Genomic DNA, 14,451 nt, shown 5'->3' on the forward strand with positions numbered 1-14,451 from the left:
CCTTCACAATTATGGTGGAAAAGATGTAAAAGTACTTTTGAGGGGTAATGCGGCTCAACATAATTTGTGGCCTAAAGCGAAATTTTTATTAGAGGCCTAAAATCTATATAAATTTTTATTAGAGGCCTAGAATCATAGAATTTGATTCAAAAAGTTGATAACTTGGTATACCTACTTTAATATGAAAATTAACAAATAAATTAAAAAATAATAATTTGTAATGCACTTTGTTCAACACCTTTCGACTATTGATTCATATTTTTGAGAGTGTATTACTCTAACTATCAAAGATTTGAAGAAATAGAGTGCAAAAAGAGCTACAAAGGATAAATAATGTGAGTGTTAACGAAGAAAATGTAAGAATCCAAAACAATGTTTCCTTAATTTCTTCTATTTGAATGGAGTTAAGATACATAATTTTTTATTTATAAAAATTTGAGGCCCCAAAAATTGGGGGCCTAAGGCCAATGCCTAAAATTTTATAGGCAAGAGCCGGCCCTGATTGGGTCTTTAACCATATTAATGCATGTATTAAATCCTTTGCATTACTAATACCTAGAAATCCATGGTATTACTAATACACTCCTCAATACACAATAGAGTGTATAACTAATGCAAGCATTTGTTATACATAGCATGAAAAAATGCACCAAACAAGAGATTAATAATACATATAATTAATACATGCATTGTTTTTGTTAATACAGTCTACCAAACGAAAAAAAAAAAATCCACAAATTAATGGACCTCTTTTTATGAGCCAATATTTTATATATTATTATAATTAGAAGTCCTACTTTAATTTGGCACCCACCATTGACACATGAAAATAATAATATGTTAATCTCAACTCTCATTGGTCACCACTAATTACCATTTGCACAAGCAAACGAAATCGTACATAATCACAACAAGTAATCATAATTCTAAAGATCGTGACGAAATGGTAAGTGCATTACTTTATTTTTAATTTAAAATGTCATTTAAAATTAAAAAATATTTTAACGTCAAAATAAAATTTGCAAACAAAAATAATAAGTGGTTTATAACAAATTGACAAGAGTCCCCACCTAAAAAATGTGTGATACAAATTATTTCTTATACATTAAAATTTCAAATATTGGATTATAGATAAGTTAATTCATAGGCCATAGGCCCATAGCAAAACTTCATGATCAATAAAGAGATATAGAAAATGATATACAAGTTAAATCACAATTTTTTTTCTTGAAATAATTTATTTTCATAATATCTAAGATCATAACTTCTTCAAATCTTATAAGAAAGAAATAAATAAATAATATTTTCATATATGATACTCCCTCTATCCCTAATTACTTGTCTACTTTTCCTTTTATAGTTATCCCTAATTACTCGTCTATTTTGACAAATCAAGAAAGGACAAATTCTTTTTACCTATTATACCCTCAATTAAATGACTACTTATTTTTTAAAATGTAGAACTTTTCATTCACTTCATAATTAATAGAAGTAAAATGGTAAACTCACTATGTCATTAATTATTTTTTAATAGGTGTGCCAATTCAAAAATTGACAAATAATTAGGGACAAAGGAAGTATTTGTTAGGAATCTGTTAGGTTATTAGAGAAAAATCACAATTTAAAATTCTTACTTTGTCCTTGATAATTATTTTTGTTTGTCACATTCTAACTTAGGATAAGAAGAATTTTACATCGATATAAGAAGAGTTCCTAATCGGTAAAATACAACATAATATTAGACACATAAATAAACATCTCTTACATACATAACATACATTTAAAATTGTGCAATATTATTAGGTTAACTGTAGCACGTAAATTGAAATAAATAGAATATTATTATCTACACATTACTATAGATTTTTTCCTTTTTACATTGAAAAATCAACTATTTTAAAATAACATTTTATTTTTTTATCAAAAAAAAATTAATATCCAAAACTCGAATTCGCGGTTCAACCCCACTTGTGATAGACGCCCCAATATTGGTGTAGAGAGGTAGGGTGACAAAACAAAAGAGCTGAGATAATCCAATATTTCTTTTCAAAAATCAATCATTCACTCAAATACTTTTTTGGTAAGTCAGAGAGATAAATTGGAATCTTTCTATTAAAAAAATATGTACTCACAAATTTTTTCCAAAGTCTTGATCTTTTCGAAATTTGTTTCTCTTTGAGTCCGCCATTTTTCTAGCCCCAAACGAATTCTTTGTCAGATTCTTGGATTTTAAGGTTTACTTTTTTATCTTTTGCTTGAACCCCATGTTGAATTTCAGCTTTAGTTTCAGTTTAATGTATGTCATCAATCTTGTGTTAATGGTGTTATATGTTTATGGAGTCCACTTTTTATTTTGCGTGTGTGTGTGTTAGTATGATTTGAATTTGCTTTAATTGAACTGGGGTGTTGATAATTTTCAGAAAAGTTTACAACTTTTTGCTGTAGAAGCTTTTGGAGTTTGGATTTTGGTTGCTCAAGTCAGATTCTTTATTAATGTTCATATTCTTATCTTTTACATGAACCCCATGTTGAATTTCAGCTTTAGTTTCAGTTTAATGTATTGTGTTAATGGTGTTATATGTTTATGGAGTTCAATTTTTGTTTGTTTGTTTGTGTTTGTATTTGATGATTTTCAGAAAAGTTTGCAACTTTTTGCTGTAGAAGCATTAAATCTTTGGATGCTAAGGTTCATTTTCTTATCTATTATTTGAACTCCATGTTGAATTTCAGTTTAATGTATGTGATCAATCTTGTATTAATGGTGTTATATGCTTATGGAGTCCAATTTTATTTTTATTTTCTTAATGTCTGTTGTGTTTGTATGATTTGAATTTGCTTCAATTGAACTGGGTTGTTGATGATTTTCAGAAAAGTTTGAAACTTTTTGCTGTAGAAGCTTTTGAAGTTTGGATTGTAAGGTCATATTCTTATCTTTTTTACCTGAACCACATGTGGAATTTCAGCTTTAGTTTCAGTTGATTCTTGAGTTCATTTTCTTTTTGTGTGTGATCAATCTTGTGTAAATGGTGTTACTTGTTTATGGAGTTCAATTTTGTTTCTCTTTTTTTTTTCTATGGTGCTTGTATGGTTTGAATTTGCATTAGTTGAATCAGGTTGTTGATAGTTTTCAGAAAAGGTAGCAACTTTTTGTTGTAGGCTTTTGAAGTTTGGATTTTGATTACTTATGTTCCATGCATTTGGCCTATCTTTAGCAGCGCTTACATTATGAGTTTGGTAGCTTGAAGAAGGTAACCATTCTCTATGATATCATTATGTGTTAAAAACATAGCGTAAAGGTGATTCATGTTGGACAGATGTGAGTTCCAGTATGCACAATTGGCATAAGAATAGATTTAGAGCAACAACAACATACCTAGTGTAATCCCACAAGAGGGGTCTTGGGAGGGTAGAGTGTATGCAGACCTTACTCCTACCTCATAGAGATAGAGAGGTTGTTTCCGATACACCCCCGGCTTAAAATAAAACATTTCTAAGCAGTTTGAAAAAGAGAATACAAAATGAGGGTACTAACAACAATGAGTAATGTGAAATAGAGAGTAGTACACAACATATAAGGGAAAGAACAATAATGACAGATAAATAATGTGATAATCGAAGCACAAAAAAATACAGGTGATAACCGAAATCGAAGAATAATATGCAATATTGCTTCCTTGTTTTGCTTTGTCTTGATTTTTTTTGTTTAATGTGCATATGGAGAATTCTCAATTATTGTGTGTCTGTGAATTTGTCACCTTTGATCAACAATCAACTTTATCCTAGTTGTCTTCATTTCCTTGTAAATATAATTACTGAAGTATTGCTTAAAATTCCTAGAAGAGTAAAAGATTTTACGGTTGGTCACGGATCTTTTCTTCCTTTAAGTTTGCTGGTTGGTGGATCATCAAATTTTCTCTCACAGTTGCTTATCTTTCTTCCAACTTGGATGTGATATCTCTAGAGAGAATCCATATATTTCCTGATCAGTAGCTATGTTCTTCCAGCTTAATGATCATATTTCGCATCAAGAGTTCACAGTGATGTATTGCACTCATCGCTATGTGTTTTTTTCTCTGTGAAATACCTGGAAAATTTTCCCACGTCAACCTTTAAAATTGTTGTTGCTTATTGTGAATGGTCACATGTCGTGATTGGATAAGGTGTTGATTTATAATGTTCTCGATCAGTTTCACTCATACTTCAATTCCATTGATGTAAGCTTTGTCTTTTTTGGCTACAGATGTATGGTGTACAAGTTGGAGAACCATCATTGTAAAATTCGTCGTTTGACTGAGTGACACAACAGAGTGGGTTGAAACTGTTGTGTTAATCTTAAAGTCTTTATTAATCCAATTTATGGGGAAAAATGAACATGCACCGTGCATTAGGTATTCAAAGATCTAGTGAAACACAGCACAGTAACATGGGTGTCTGTGGAGCTATGTCGACATCTTTATCCATTTTGCCGTCATTTGAAGAGAAGTATCTAAAAGTGCCAGATTCTCTTCATGTGCTCACAGAAAAGGAGCAAACCACAAACCTCATTTCCTCACGGGCAATCCCGTCAGCATCTAAGAGTGGAACAGTAGGGCATCTGTTATCTTCCACTTCTGGACCCCACAAAGATTTTCACTTTTCTCCAACCCCCTCTCAAGAAAGTAGGCAGCATAACTATCCATTTATTTCAAGTGAAGCTTCTGCAGCAACATGCCAATCTTCACTCTCAAACATACATTCGACATCATTGGATAATTATCCCATGGAAAACAGCAATAATTCCTGGGGAGAAGATGCATATCATGACTGTATAAATTTTTCTATGAATGTTCCTGTTCAGAATGACCAGGTCGAAAGCCTTGCAGTTGTCATGACGTCTGATGACCAGGTTAAGAGATCTGATTGGCAGGACTGGTCTGATCAGCTAATTAATGATGATGATGTTTTGGATTCGAGCTGGAGCGATATTCTTGTTGATATCAATCCTCCAGACACTAAGGTTCGTTTCCGTAACCTTATTGCTAATGTTTCCTTTGTGGGTGTGGTATGCACCTTTTTGTTTGTTTCAGAATCGTTTGTTTGGGCAGGTAATCACCTCTTTTGCCAAGTTACAATTTAGTATTTATCATAGAAATTTCTCTTTTTTGTCTATGTACATGAAACAAAATTTAATATTGTTGTACACTTTAAACACATCTTTGCATAGGAACCACTCCTGATTGTATGGTACGGGTTCCTTGTTTTCTTTCTGCTTTATTTGACAATTGGTTCTCATTTTTCAAATCAGTTTCTGGGAGAATCTGAAGTCCATGCTTGCCAGTCCGATACTCTTCCTCCTCCTCCTCCTCTTCCTGCTGCTGCTGCTGCATTGTCTGGGCAAAGTTGCCTAGTTGGTAGCCCATCATCTACTGCAGCACTGACGAAGCCTCGCATGCGATGGACACCCGAGCTTCACGAAGTCTTTGTAGAAGCTATCAGTAAGCTTGGTGGGAGCGAAAGTGCGTGACTCTTTGTTCTATTTCTCTTTTTAGCGGTTAGGATGAGTAAGAGTTAACGTTTAACATTATTATATCGGATTCATGAATTTGACTTTACAGAAGCTACACCAAAGGGAGTCTTGAAGCTCATGAATGTTGAAGGCCTAACCATCTATCATGTCAAAAGCCACTTACAGGTATAATAAATCCTTCTCGTCAACCTTTTCTGGGGTAGCAATTTATTTACTTATACATTTCATTTTGAATTTCAGAAATATAGAACTGCCAGATACAAACCAGAACCCTCGGAAGGTAGAAATTTCATCTTTGATTAGCTGATAACTTTTGCATCCGTCAAGGACTCAGTATACATTTTGCCAAAACAAAAACATGCGTATTACATCTCCTCATACTTGTGTTTCATGCCTCTCTAGTTTCTTGTGCATGTGTCAAAGTGATGCCCAACTGTGAATAAAATTAGTGATCTTAAGTTAAATTTGTTGATGGTCTGTTGGACTTTCCCACAGTTTTTGAGATGAAAAGATTGAAATTCACAGAGACTGTAATCTCATTACAGGAATACCGGAAAAGAAGACCACCAATGTGACAGAGATGCCATCTTTGGACCTGAAAACGTAAGCCTTTGCTGTCACACTATGCATATCTATTGATTATCCAGCCGTCACACTTCTTGGATATCTGTTCATTATGGGGCATAAAAGTTAAACATAATGTCATATGAGCAAAGTTTATTTGATTGTAAGAATGTGTAATTTTACAACTGCAGATATCACTCCCTCCCTGTCTTTTTATTTTAATTTAATTTACTTGCCAAAACAATTAAAATTCAGTCCAAAGTACAAATGAAGATCATCATTTACAAACTTGGCATTTACATGTAAGGTTTGTCCATGTCCTTCTGTTTGGAAGCATCCGATAGAAGGACCAAAAAGTGTAGCATACGGAATTCTTGTGATAGCAGCTAAATTCTAATTTAATTCTGGTTGCAATTTCCGTTTCCTGGATGATGCAGTTGAAGTTCTTTTTTTGTGGTGACTGATCGTTAAAACTATATCTGGATTTTGGTAATAGGACCATGGGGATAACAGAAGCACTAAGAATGCAGATGGAAGTCCAAAAGCAGCTTCATGAACAACTTGAGGTGCGTAAACGATCAAAATCTCCACCATTACTCATGTATCTATTCTTGCTTTTCTTTCTCCTGTTTTCATTGTCAAATCAGAAGTCAAAAATCTCTGGATAATTGAGAATATAATCTCAAAAATCCTGTGCATTGTGTGTCTATATAGACACATATCCAAGTTTATCACTATTTTAGCAACATCTCAATGTATTCCAGTGTGAAATTATGATAGGGAGAACACACCACATTTAACAACTTGCAAGTCCATCAAATTGCAGATGACATGGTCACTAAATCCATTCCGTAACTTTTTTTCGTTTTAGTTGATCATCATCCATGGCATAAGTAGCTGACAAAATATCCGTAGTGCTTATGTGGCGGGTAGTTAGAAGCTTTTCTGAGTGAAACTACTTGAATACAGAGACCTAAGTTAATATCTGTAATTTCATGAAATGTCAAGTTTTAGGGAGTTACTGAAACAGCGTCTATAACCACATAACTGAAAAGAATTGTTTTTCTCTCAACTTGGAGCCTGTGTTGCTCGAACTCTTCAAAAATGCTGACGGTGCATGTTGGATCTTCCAAAAATAGTACATTTTTAGAGGATCCGACAGGGGTGAGGTTTTGGAAAGTCCGAGCAACAGAACTTGGAGCTGATTCCTTTATCATATTTTCTCCATTTCCTGTTTCCTATTTGTTAGAGTTTTTGATCACCTCTAATACTTGTATTTCCTATCAACTATGGTTATAAAAGAATAAAAATCTATCAAGTATATTTATCGTTTGAATATATCCCTTTCCTCAGATCCAGAGAAAGTTGCAGTTGCGGATCGAAGAACAAGGTAAATACCTTGAAATGATGTTTGAGAAGACAAAGGACATAGGGAAAGATTTAAAGGTATCATCATCATCAAGAACAGATGAACATCCTTCACCATCCAACAAGACGAAGCATACATCTCCCAACAACAGATCAGAAGCACTCGAGAAAGATCCTGTGAGTTTGAACGATCGTTCAAATTCTGGAGGGAACTCACCAGACAAGAAAGCTCGTGAAGATCATGAATCAGATGATAGAGACATGTGTTGTTCACCTCCATCGAAACGAGCAAAAACAGAGGAAACATCAGGTTTTCATGAATCTTGACACTCATTTGAAATGTGAATTGTCTTTGCAAATGCTGTTGACTTGATGAAAGCTTTTGGCTAATGATTGTGTCATTTTTCCTTGTTTCATTCTCTTTTCCCCCGACCTTAAGGATCGACTGTGTTCTTCACTAATCATGGCATGACTCGAACCACCATCTCGTAGCTTTACAAGTATGCTAATAGACAGAAGATCTTTCTGTCCTATAAGAAAGTAGCTTGTCTGTCGTACTGACTGTTTCATTGAATGTTTCAATCATCATTCTCTATAGGCTTAATATGGAGGCACCTAAAGTTGTCACAGTTTAAACACCTCAAGTAGGCCTCGTTCCGATTGAAAACACTCGTACTAGGCTCAAAGTGTACCAATTAGACACATTTCACAAAGAAAGTTACGAAGAAAAGAGAGTTGAAATGGAGAGGAGCTGAATCTCTTTAAACAAAATACATACAATAACCAATACGTACAAAAGAAAAGAGATGCAATTAATGACACAAACAGTAAAATGAAAATTTTTCTTTAACATTACGTTATGTTACTCCAGTTGTAACCAGACTGCAATAACCAATACATACAAAACAAAAGAGATGCAACCTATGACACAAACAGTAGCTGCTAAACCAACAGAATGTGCTAAAGTAGCATACATACCAGTTACAAATGCAATTACAACAGCTAACATTGCCACAAACTGCAAATAAGTTGCAATCTTATAAAGGCGTAGTATAACTTTTAACTCTGTAACCATTAACCCTGCATCTGACCCTGGTATATATGTTATACTTGCTCCCATGGCAAAGTGAGTGAATACAGCAGCAGCTGAACTTGTAAACGCGATGGCATTTGTAACAACAAATACACCAAATGATGTACTGTTCAATAGAATCGCCATCCCTTTATCAGGGCTAACTCTGTCACTGTCAAAACCTCCAGGCAATGTAAAACCAGCTGTGAATGTCACTGTCATTATTAAAGCAGCCACAACTAGATGTATTTGAGCTGCCTTCAAAGTATTTTCGCGGGATTTTTCAGGATCCTGCCTTATAAACATAGCCATTCCTTCTCAAAAATTTGTTATCCATGCTTCCAAAGTAACAGCCATTTATATAGAAATATTAGACTTAGCTTCTTCATGAATCTCTATAATAGAAAAATAAAAAAGTAACATTGCTTGCCTTGACCAGAAGAAAGGAATAATTTGCTTTGCCTTGATAAAAAATAATTTGTTGTTTTCTTGCTTTGCCTTTAGTTTCTTTTCATGAAATATATACGAGAGAAGTATTGAAAACACCCCTGAATTTGGCAGAAATTATTAGTTTCGTTGGGCTAGTTATTAAAGTTAACAAGTTCCATCCAAGTTCTAGAGTGATTTAGGTATACAAACCAAGATAATATAATACATAGTACAATAATAAGAATTCATAATAATTTTGCCATAAAAGTTTTGTTAACTACAAACCTTCCACATAAAATATGTCAAACGATACAAGATGGTGACAGAGCTAGGATTTTCACTAAGGCGGTTCCAAATATAAAGAAGTAAACAGACGAACAAGATACAATTCTCGTCTCCTTAGTAAAATTTCTGGCCCCGCCACTACTGATTTGTTGTTTCTCCGGTCAATCCTTTGTAAATAAGATGAAAAACCAACACATAAATAATGAAAGAGAGGCAACCAATGGCACAAACAGAAGTAGCTAGACTAACTGAATGTGACAATGTGGCATACAAACCAGTTACAAATGCAATAACAACAGCTGACATTGATAGGAACTGCAAAATTGTTGCAACCCTGTAAATGTTCACCAGAACTCTCAGCTCTTCTTTGGTCGTGGGACGGTGATTAGCTGCCATGACAAAGTAGCTAAACACAGCCCCCGCGGAGCATACAAAGGCAATGGCATCTGTGACAACGAATGCACAAAATGCTGGTTTCTTCACTAGAATCGCCATCCCTTTATGAGGGCTATCGTGATCACTCTCAAAACCTCCTGGTAGTGTGAAACCGGCTGCAAAGGTGACTGTTACTAGTAGTGTTGCTACAACTAGATGTATTTGAGCTGCATTCATAATATCTCTGATTTTTCTTGTATCATTTTCATTCGAATTCATCGTCCTATGTATGAGTCGATGACCTCAACCTTCCTTTTCCTCCCGTCAGAGCTATCAAACCTATGTTGTCTTGCTAGCTCCGACTTCATTTACCTTGCTTGCAAAACCATTATATAGAAAAAGTTAATTATATTAGACTCTTCTTCATGAATCTCTAAAATAGAAACCTAAGTATCATTATTTACCTTTGATCAAAAGGAAGGCATTTATTTTTGTTTTGCTTTGGTTGGAAGAGAGGGATTTTCTAGCTAAACTTTGCCTTGATCAAAAGAAAGGGATAATATGTTGTTTGGGTTTTGCTTTATAGTTCCATTTCATGAAACATATATACTCCAAGCTGTATTTTAATTACTCCCTTTCTTTCACTTTGTTCGTCTCGTCCAAGTTTAACTTAGCACAAAATTTAAGAAAGGAAGATTTTTAAAATTTGTGGTCTTAATTACATTTGAAACATGTAGTCTTAAATATGCCTCGTGTGACTATAAAAACTTCTCATTAAGGAAATATAGAAACATTACTGAAGTGATTTAGGCATTAAAACCCAAGATAATATATTAAGTATATAGTACAATAATAAGAATTGATAATAATTTTGACATAAAAAGTTCTCTTAACTACAAACCTTGCACATATTTACAAATAGTGACGGAGCTAGCGCAGGAACGATTCAACAAAGGAAGAAGATACAATTCCTGGTTCCTTGGTAAAATTTCTGGCTCCGCCACTATTTATGCTGTGACAAGAACATAAAAAACCAAGACATAAATAAGGAACGCAAGGCAACCTATGACACAAACAGTAGCAGCTAGACCAACTGAATTTTCCAAAGTAGCATACAAACCAGTTACAAATGCAATTACAACTGCTGACATTGATAGAAACAGCAAAATTGTTGCAAGTATATAAGTTTTCCTCAGAATTCTCAGCTCTTTTTGTGTTAAAACGATGTCCAACAGTCCTTCGACCTTTGGCCTATGAGTCATTGCCATGACAAAGTAGCTAAACACAGCCCCCGCGGAGCATACAAAGGCAATGGCATCTGTGACAACGAATGCACAGAATGCTGATTTCTTTGTTAGAATCGCCATCCCTTTATCAGAGCTATCTTTATCGCTCTCAAAACTTCCTGGTAGTGTGAAGCCGGCTGCAAAGGTGACCGTCACTAGTAGTGTAGCCACAACTATATGTGTTTGAGCTGCATCCCTAATCATTTTGATTATTCTTGTATCATTATCATTTGAATTCATCTTCGTATGTACGAGTGGATGATCTCAACCTTTCTTTTCCTCTAGTCAGAGGTTATTGTCTTGCTAGCTCTAAGTGTACCAATTAGACTCGTACTAGGCTCAAAGTGTACCAATTAGACTCGTTCCGATTGAAAACACTCGTACTAGGCTCAAAGTGTACCAATTAGACGCATTTCACAAAGAAAGTTGAACGAAGAAAAGAGAGGAGAAATGGAGAGGAGCTGGATTCCTTTAAACAAAATACATACAATAACCAATACGTACAAAAGAAAAGAGATGCAATTGATGACACAAACAGTAAAATGAAATTTTTTTCTTTAACATTACGTTATGTTACTCCAGTTGTAACCAGACTACAATAACCAATACATACAAAACAAAAGAGATGCAACCTATGACACAAACAGTAGCTGCTAAACCAACAGAATGTGCTAAAGTAGCATACATACCAGTTACAAATGCAATTACAACAGCAGGCATTGCCACAAACGGCAAATAAGTTGCAATCTTATAAAGTCTTGGTATAACTTCTAACTCTGTAACCATTAACCCTGCAACCGTCCCTGTTACATATGTTATACTTGCTCCCATGGCAAAGTGAGTGAATACAGCAGCAGCTGAACTTGTAAACGCAATGGCATTTGTAACAACAAATACACCAAATGATGTACTCTTCAATAGAATCGCCATCCCTTTATCAGGGCTAACTCTATCACTGTCAAAACCTCCAGGCAATGTAAAACCAGCTGTGAATGTCACTGTCATTATTAAAGCAGACACAACTAGATGTATTTGAGCTGCCTTCATAGAATTTTCGCGGGATTTTTCAGGATCCTGCCTTATAAACATAGCCATTCCTTCTCAAAAATTTGTTATCCATGCTTCCAAAGTAACAGCCATTTATATAGAAATATTAGACTTAGCTTCTTCATGAATCTCTATAATAGAAAAATAAAAAAGTTACATTGCTTGCCTTGACCAGAAGAAAGGAATAATTTGCTTTGCCTTGATAAAAAATAATATGTTGTTTTCTTGCTTTGCCTTTTAGTTTCTTTTCATGAAACATATATGAGAGACGTACTGAAAACACCCCTGAACTTTTAGTTTCGTTGGACAATAGACATGCTTATTAGTTCTTAAAGTTAACAAGTTACATCCAAGTACTAGAGTGATTTAGGCATACAAACCAAGATAATACAATACATAGTACAATAACAAGATTTCATAATAATTTTGCCATAGAAGTTTTGTTAACTACAAAGCTTCCACATAAAATATGTCAAACCATACAAGATGGTGACAGAGTCAGAATTTTTACTAAGGCTATTCAAAATATAAAGAAGTAAACAGACGAACAAGATACAATTCTCGTCTCATTAATTAGTAAAATTTCTGGCCCTGCCACTACTGATTTGGTATTGCTCTGTCTTCGATCAATCTTTTGAAAAAAAGATAGAAAACCAAGACATAAATAAGGAACGCAAGGCAACCTATGACACAAACAATAGCAGCTAGACCAACTGAATTTGCCAAAGTAGCATACAAACCAGTTACAAATGCAATAACAACAGCTGACATTGATAGGAACTGCAAAACTGTTGCTAACATGTAAATGTCCGTCAGAATGCTCAGCTCTAGTTCGGTCGTGGGGCAATGAGTCATTGCCATGAAAAAGTAGCTAAACACAGCCCCCGCGGAGCATACAAAGGCAATGGCATCTGCGACAACGAATGCACAGAATGCTGATTTCTTTGTTAGAATCGCCATTCCTTTATCAAGGCTATCTTTATCGCTCTCAAAACCTCCTGGTAGTGTGAAGCCGGCTGCAAAGGTAACCGTCACTAGTAGTGCAGCCACAACTATATGTGTTTGAGCTGCATCCCTAAACATTTTGATTATTCCTATATCATTATTATCTGGATTCATCTTCGCATGTACAAGTGGATGATCTCAACCTTCCTTTTCCTCCAGAGCTATCTAACCTCTGTTGTCTTGCTAGCTCCGAATGCATTTACCCTGCTTGCAAAACCATATATATAGAAAGAGTTCATTATATTAGAATCTCTAAAATAGAAACCTAAGTATCATTATTTGCCCTTGACAAAAAGAAATGAATTTGTTACTTGCCTTCATTGGAAGAGAGGGATTTGCTACATAAACTATGCCTTTGATCAAAAGAAAAGGATGATATGTTGTTTGAGTTTTGCTTTATTTTAATTATACTCCCTCTGTTTCACTGACTTAGCACACAGTTTAATCACCATAGTTTTCTATGAATTCGAAAAACCTTGCTCATTGGCAAAGAGTTTATGTCATGTCGTAAAGAATTTTTACGCTATCAGGTTATATTGACCTGGAATAACATGTAACTCTCCCAATCAACCATATGACACGATAACATGAAAAACAGAATAACAACTTGCAAGTTTTGTAGTAAGTTTCAGGTAGGATTGATCACGATGTCTCTCTCGCTCTCTACTCGTGTTCTTCCTCTATGCCTTGCTTCCAAGAACATAAGTAACCCACAAGCACATAACAAAAGATATGCAACCAATGATACAGACAGTAACAGCAAGACCAACTGAATGTGCTAAAGTAGCATACATACCAGTTACAAATGCAATCACAACAGCTGACATTGCCACAAGCTGCAAAAAAGTTGCAAACTTATAAAGCCTCATCACAACTGGCAACTCTGTTACAGATATTGCACTTGCTGCCATCGTGAAGTATGTGAATACAGCAACAGCTGAGGATGTAAACGCGATGGCATCTCAGTAACAACAAATGCATGAAATGCTGTTCTCTTTAATAGAATCGCCATCCCTTTATTAGGGCTATTGATATCATTGTCAAAACCTCCTGGCAATGTGAAACCAGCAGTGAAGGTGACTGTCATTATTAGAGTTGCAACAACTAAATGTATCTGAGCTGCTTGCATAATACTTTCACGATCCATTATTCAAAAAACTCCAAATTATATATGATCTTGTGTGCATCTCACTTTCGTTTGGATGAAACATTATAAAGGAAATTTCAAAAACTCTTGATGAAGTATTTCTTTAGTTCTATTATAACTACATTGACTTTGACATAGTCGTTGTCAACTCCAAGCCATGAACCATCCCATATTATAAGTCATTTATCATTACTGTTCAGGATGATTTGTCAGGTTGTCTATAGTATTTTGTCATGACTTCTTCATTTTAATTATTTATTTCTATATAATGCTTTGGACTATCTGTCTTTTCCTTGAGCTGAGGATCTATCTGAAACAGTCTCTCTACCTCCAAGGTCTCAGGGGTAAGGTTTGCGTAATCTTAAAA

General features: G+C 34.8%; 7 protein-coding genes across 7 annotated transcripts; 1 reads left to right on the forward strand and 6 right to left on the reverse strand.

Moving 5' to 3' along the window:
• The first annotated feature begins 2,072 nt into the window (after positions 1-2,072).
• Positions 2,073-7,854, forward strand: LOC125819606 (protein PHR1-LIKE 1-like). Its single transcript, XM_049499061.1, has 8 exons — positions 2,073-2,234; positions 4,241-4,996; positions 5,285-5,495; positions 5,595-5,671; positions 5,747-5,786; positions 6,052-6,109; positions 6,567-6,636; positions 7,424-7,854. The coding sequence occupies exons 2-8, from the start codon at positions 4,367-4,369 to the stop codon at positions 7,763-7,765; spliced, it is 1,428 nt and encodes a 475-aa protein (XP_049355018.1). The 5' UTR covers positions 2,073-2,234; positions 4,241-4,366; the 3' UTR covers positions 7,766-7,854.
• Positions 7,855-8,300: 446 nt separating this feature from the next.
• On the reverse strand, positions 8,301-8,992 carry LOC125819459 (protein ACCELERATED CELL DEATH 6-like). Its single transcript, XM_049498885.1, has one exon. It carries the CDS (start codon positions 8,820-8,822, stop codon positions 8,301-8,303), a length of 522 nt encoding a protein of 173 aa, XP_049354842.1. The 5' UTR covers positions 8,823-8,992.
• A 348-nt stretch (positions 8,993-9,340) lies between these two features.
• Positions 9,341-9,878, reverse strand: LOC125819570 (protein ACCELERATED CELL DEATH 6-like). Its single transcript, XM_049499016.1, has one exon. The coding sequence runs from the start codon at positions 9,876-9,878 to the stop codon at positions 9,363-9,365; it is 516 nt and encodes a 171-aa protein (XP_049354973.1). The 3' UTR covers positions 9,341-9,362.
• Positions 9,879-10,606: 728 nt separating this feature from the next.
• Positions 10,607-11,125, reverse strand: LOC125819460 (protein ACCELERATED CELL DEATH 6-like). Its single transcript, XM_049498886.1, has one exon. The coding sequence runs from the start codon at positions 11,123-11,125 to the stop codon at positions 10,607-10,609; it is 519 nt and encodes a 172-aa protein (XP_049354843.1).
• A 333-nt stretch (positions 11,126-11,458) lies between these two features.
• On the reverse strand, positions 11,459-12,189 carry LOC125819461 (protein ACCELERATED CELL DEATH 6-like). The gene has a single exon (XM_049498887.1). The coding sequence runs from the start codon at positions 11,978-11,980 to the stop codon at positions 11,459-11,461; it is 522 nt and encodes a 173-aa protein (XP_049354844.1). The 5' UTR covers positions 11,981-12,189.
• Positions 12,190-12,529: 340 nt separating this feature from the next.
• On the reverse strand, positions 12,530-13,020 carry LOC125819462 (protein ACCELERATED CELL DEATH 6-like). The gene has a single exon (XM_049498889.1). It carries the CDS (start codon positions 13,013-13,015, stop codon positions 12,530-12,532), a length of 486 nt encoding a protein of 161 aa, XP_049354846.1. The 5' UTR covers positions 13,016-13,020.
• Positions 13,021-13,550: 530 nt separating this feature from the next.
• LOC125819595 (protein ACCELERATED CELL DEATH 6-like) lies at positions 13,551-14,140 on the reverse strand. Its single transcript, XM_049499050.1, is given in 2 exon segments — positions 13,551-13,899; positions 13,902-14,140. Coding segments are annotated over 2 exon segments (465 nt in total). The 5' UTR covers positions 14,085-14,140; the 3' UTR covers positions 13,551-13,617.
• Between the last annotated feature and the right edge of the window lie 311 nt (positions 14,141-14,451).

The sequence above is a fragment of the Solanum verrucosum genome, unplaced genomic scaffold, assembly GCF_900185275.1.
Source record: "Solanum verrucosum unplaced genomic scaffold, falcon-dt-bn FXZP01000255.1, whole genome shotgun sequence".
Classification (NCBI taxonomy): Eukaryota; Viridiplantae; Streptophyta; class Magnoliopsida; order Solanales; family Solanaceae; genus Solanum; species Solanum verrucosum.

Bases quoted from the DNA above. Each gene is read 5' to 3' on its own strand.
- LOC125819462 (XM_049498889.1), bottom strand. From the start codon at position 13,015: ATGTTTAGGGATGCAGCTCAAACACATATAGTTGTGGCTGCACTACTA.
- LOC125819459 (XM_049498885.1), bottom strand. From the start codon at position 8,822: ATGGCTATGTTTATAAGGCAGGATCCTGAAAAATCCCGCGAAAATACT.
- LOC125819461 (XM_049498887.1), bottom strand. From the start codon at position 11,980: ATGGCTATGTTTATAAGGCAGGATCCTGAAAAATCCCGCGAAAATTCT.
- LOC125819606 (XM_049499061.1), top strand. From the start codon at position 4,367: ATGAACATGCACCGTGCATTAGGTATTCAAAGATCTAGTGAAACACAG. The intron at 4,997-5,284 runs GTTCGTTTCCGT...TTTTCAAATCAG, and splicing joins TCAATCCTCCAGACACTAAG to TTTCTGGGAGAATCTGAAGT. The intron at 5,672-5,746 runs GTATAATAAATC...TTTGAATTTCAG, and splicing joins ATGTCAAAAGCCACTTACAG to AAATATAGAACTGCCAGATA.
- LOC125819460 (XM_049498886.1), bottom strand. From the start codon at position 11,125: ATGAATTCAAATGATAATGATACAAGAATAATCAAAATGATTAGGGAT.
- LOC125819570 (XM_049499016.1), bottom strand. From the start codon at position 9,878: ATGAATTCGAATGAAAATGATACAAGAAAAATCAGAGATATTATGAAT.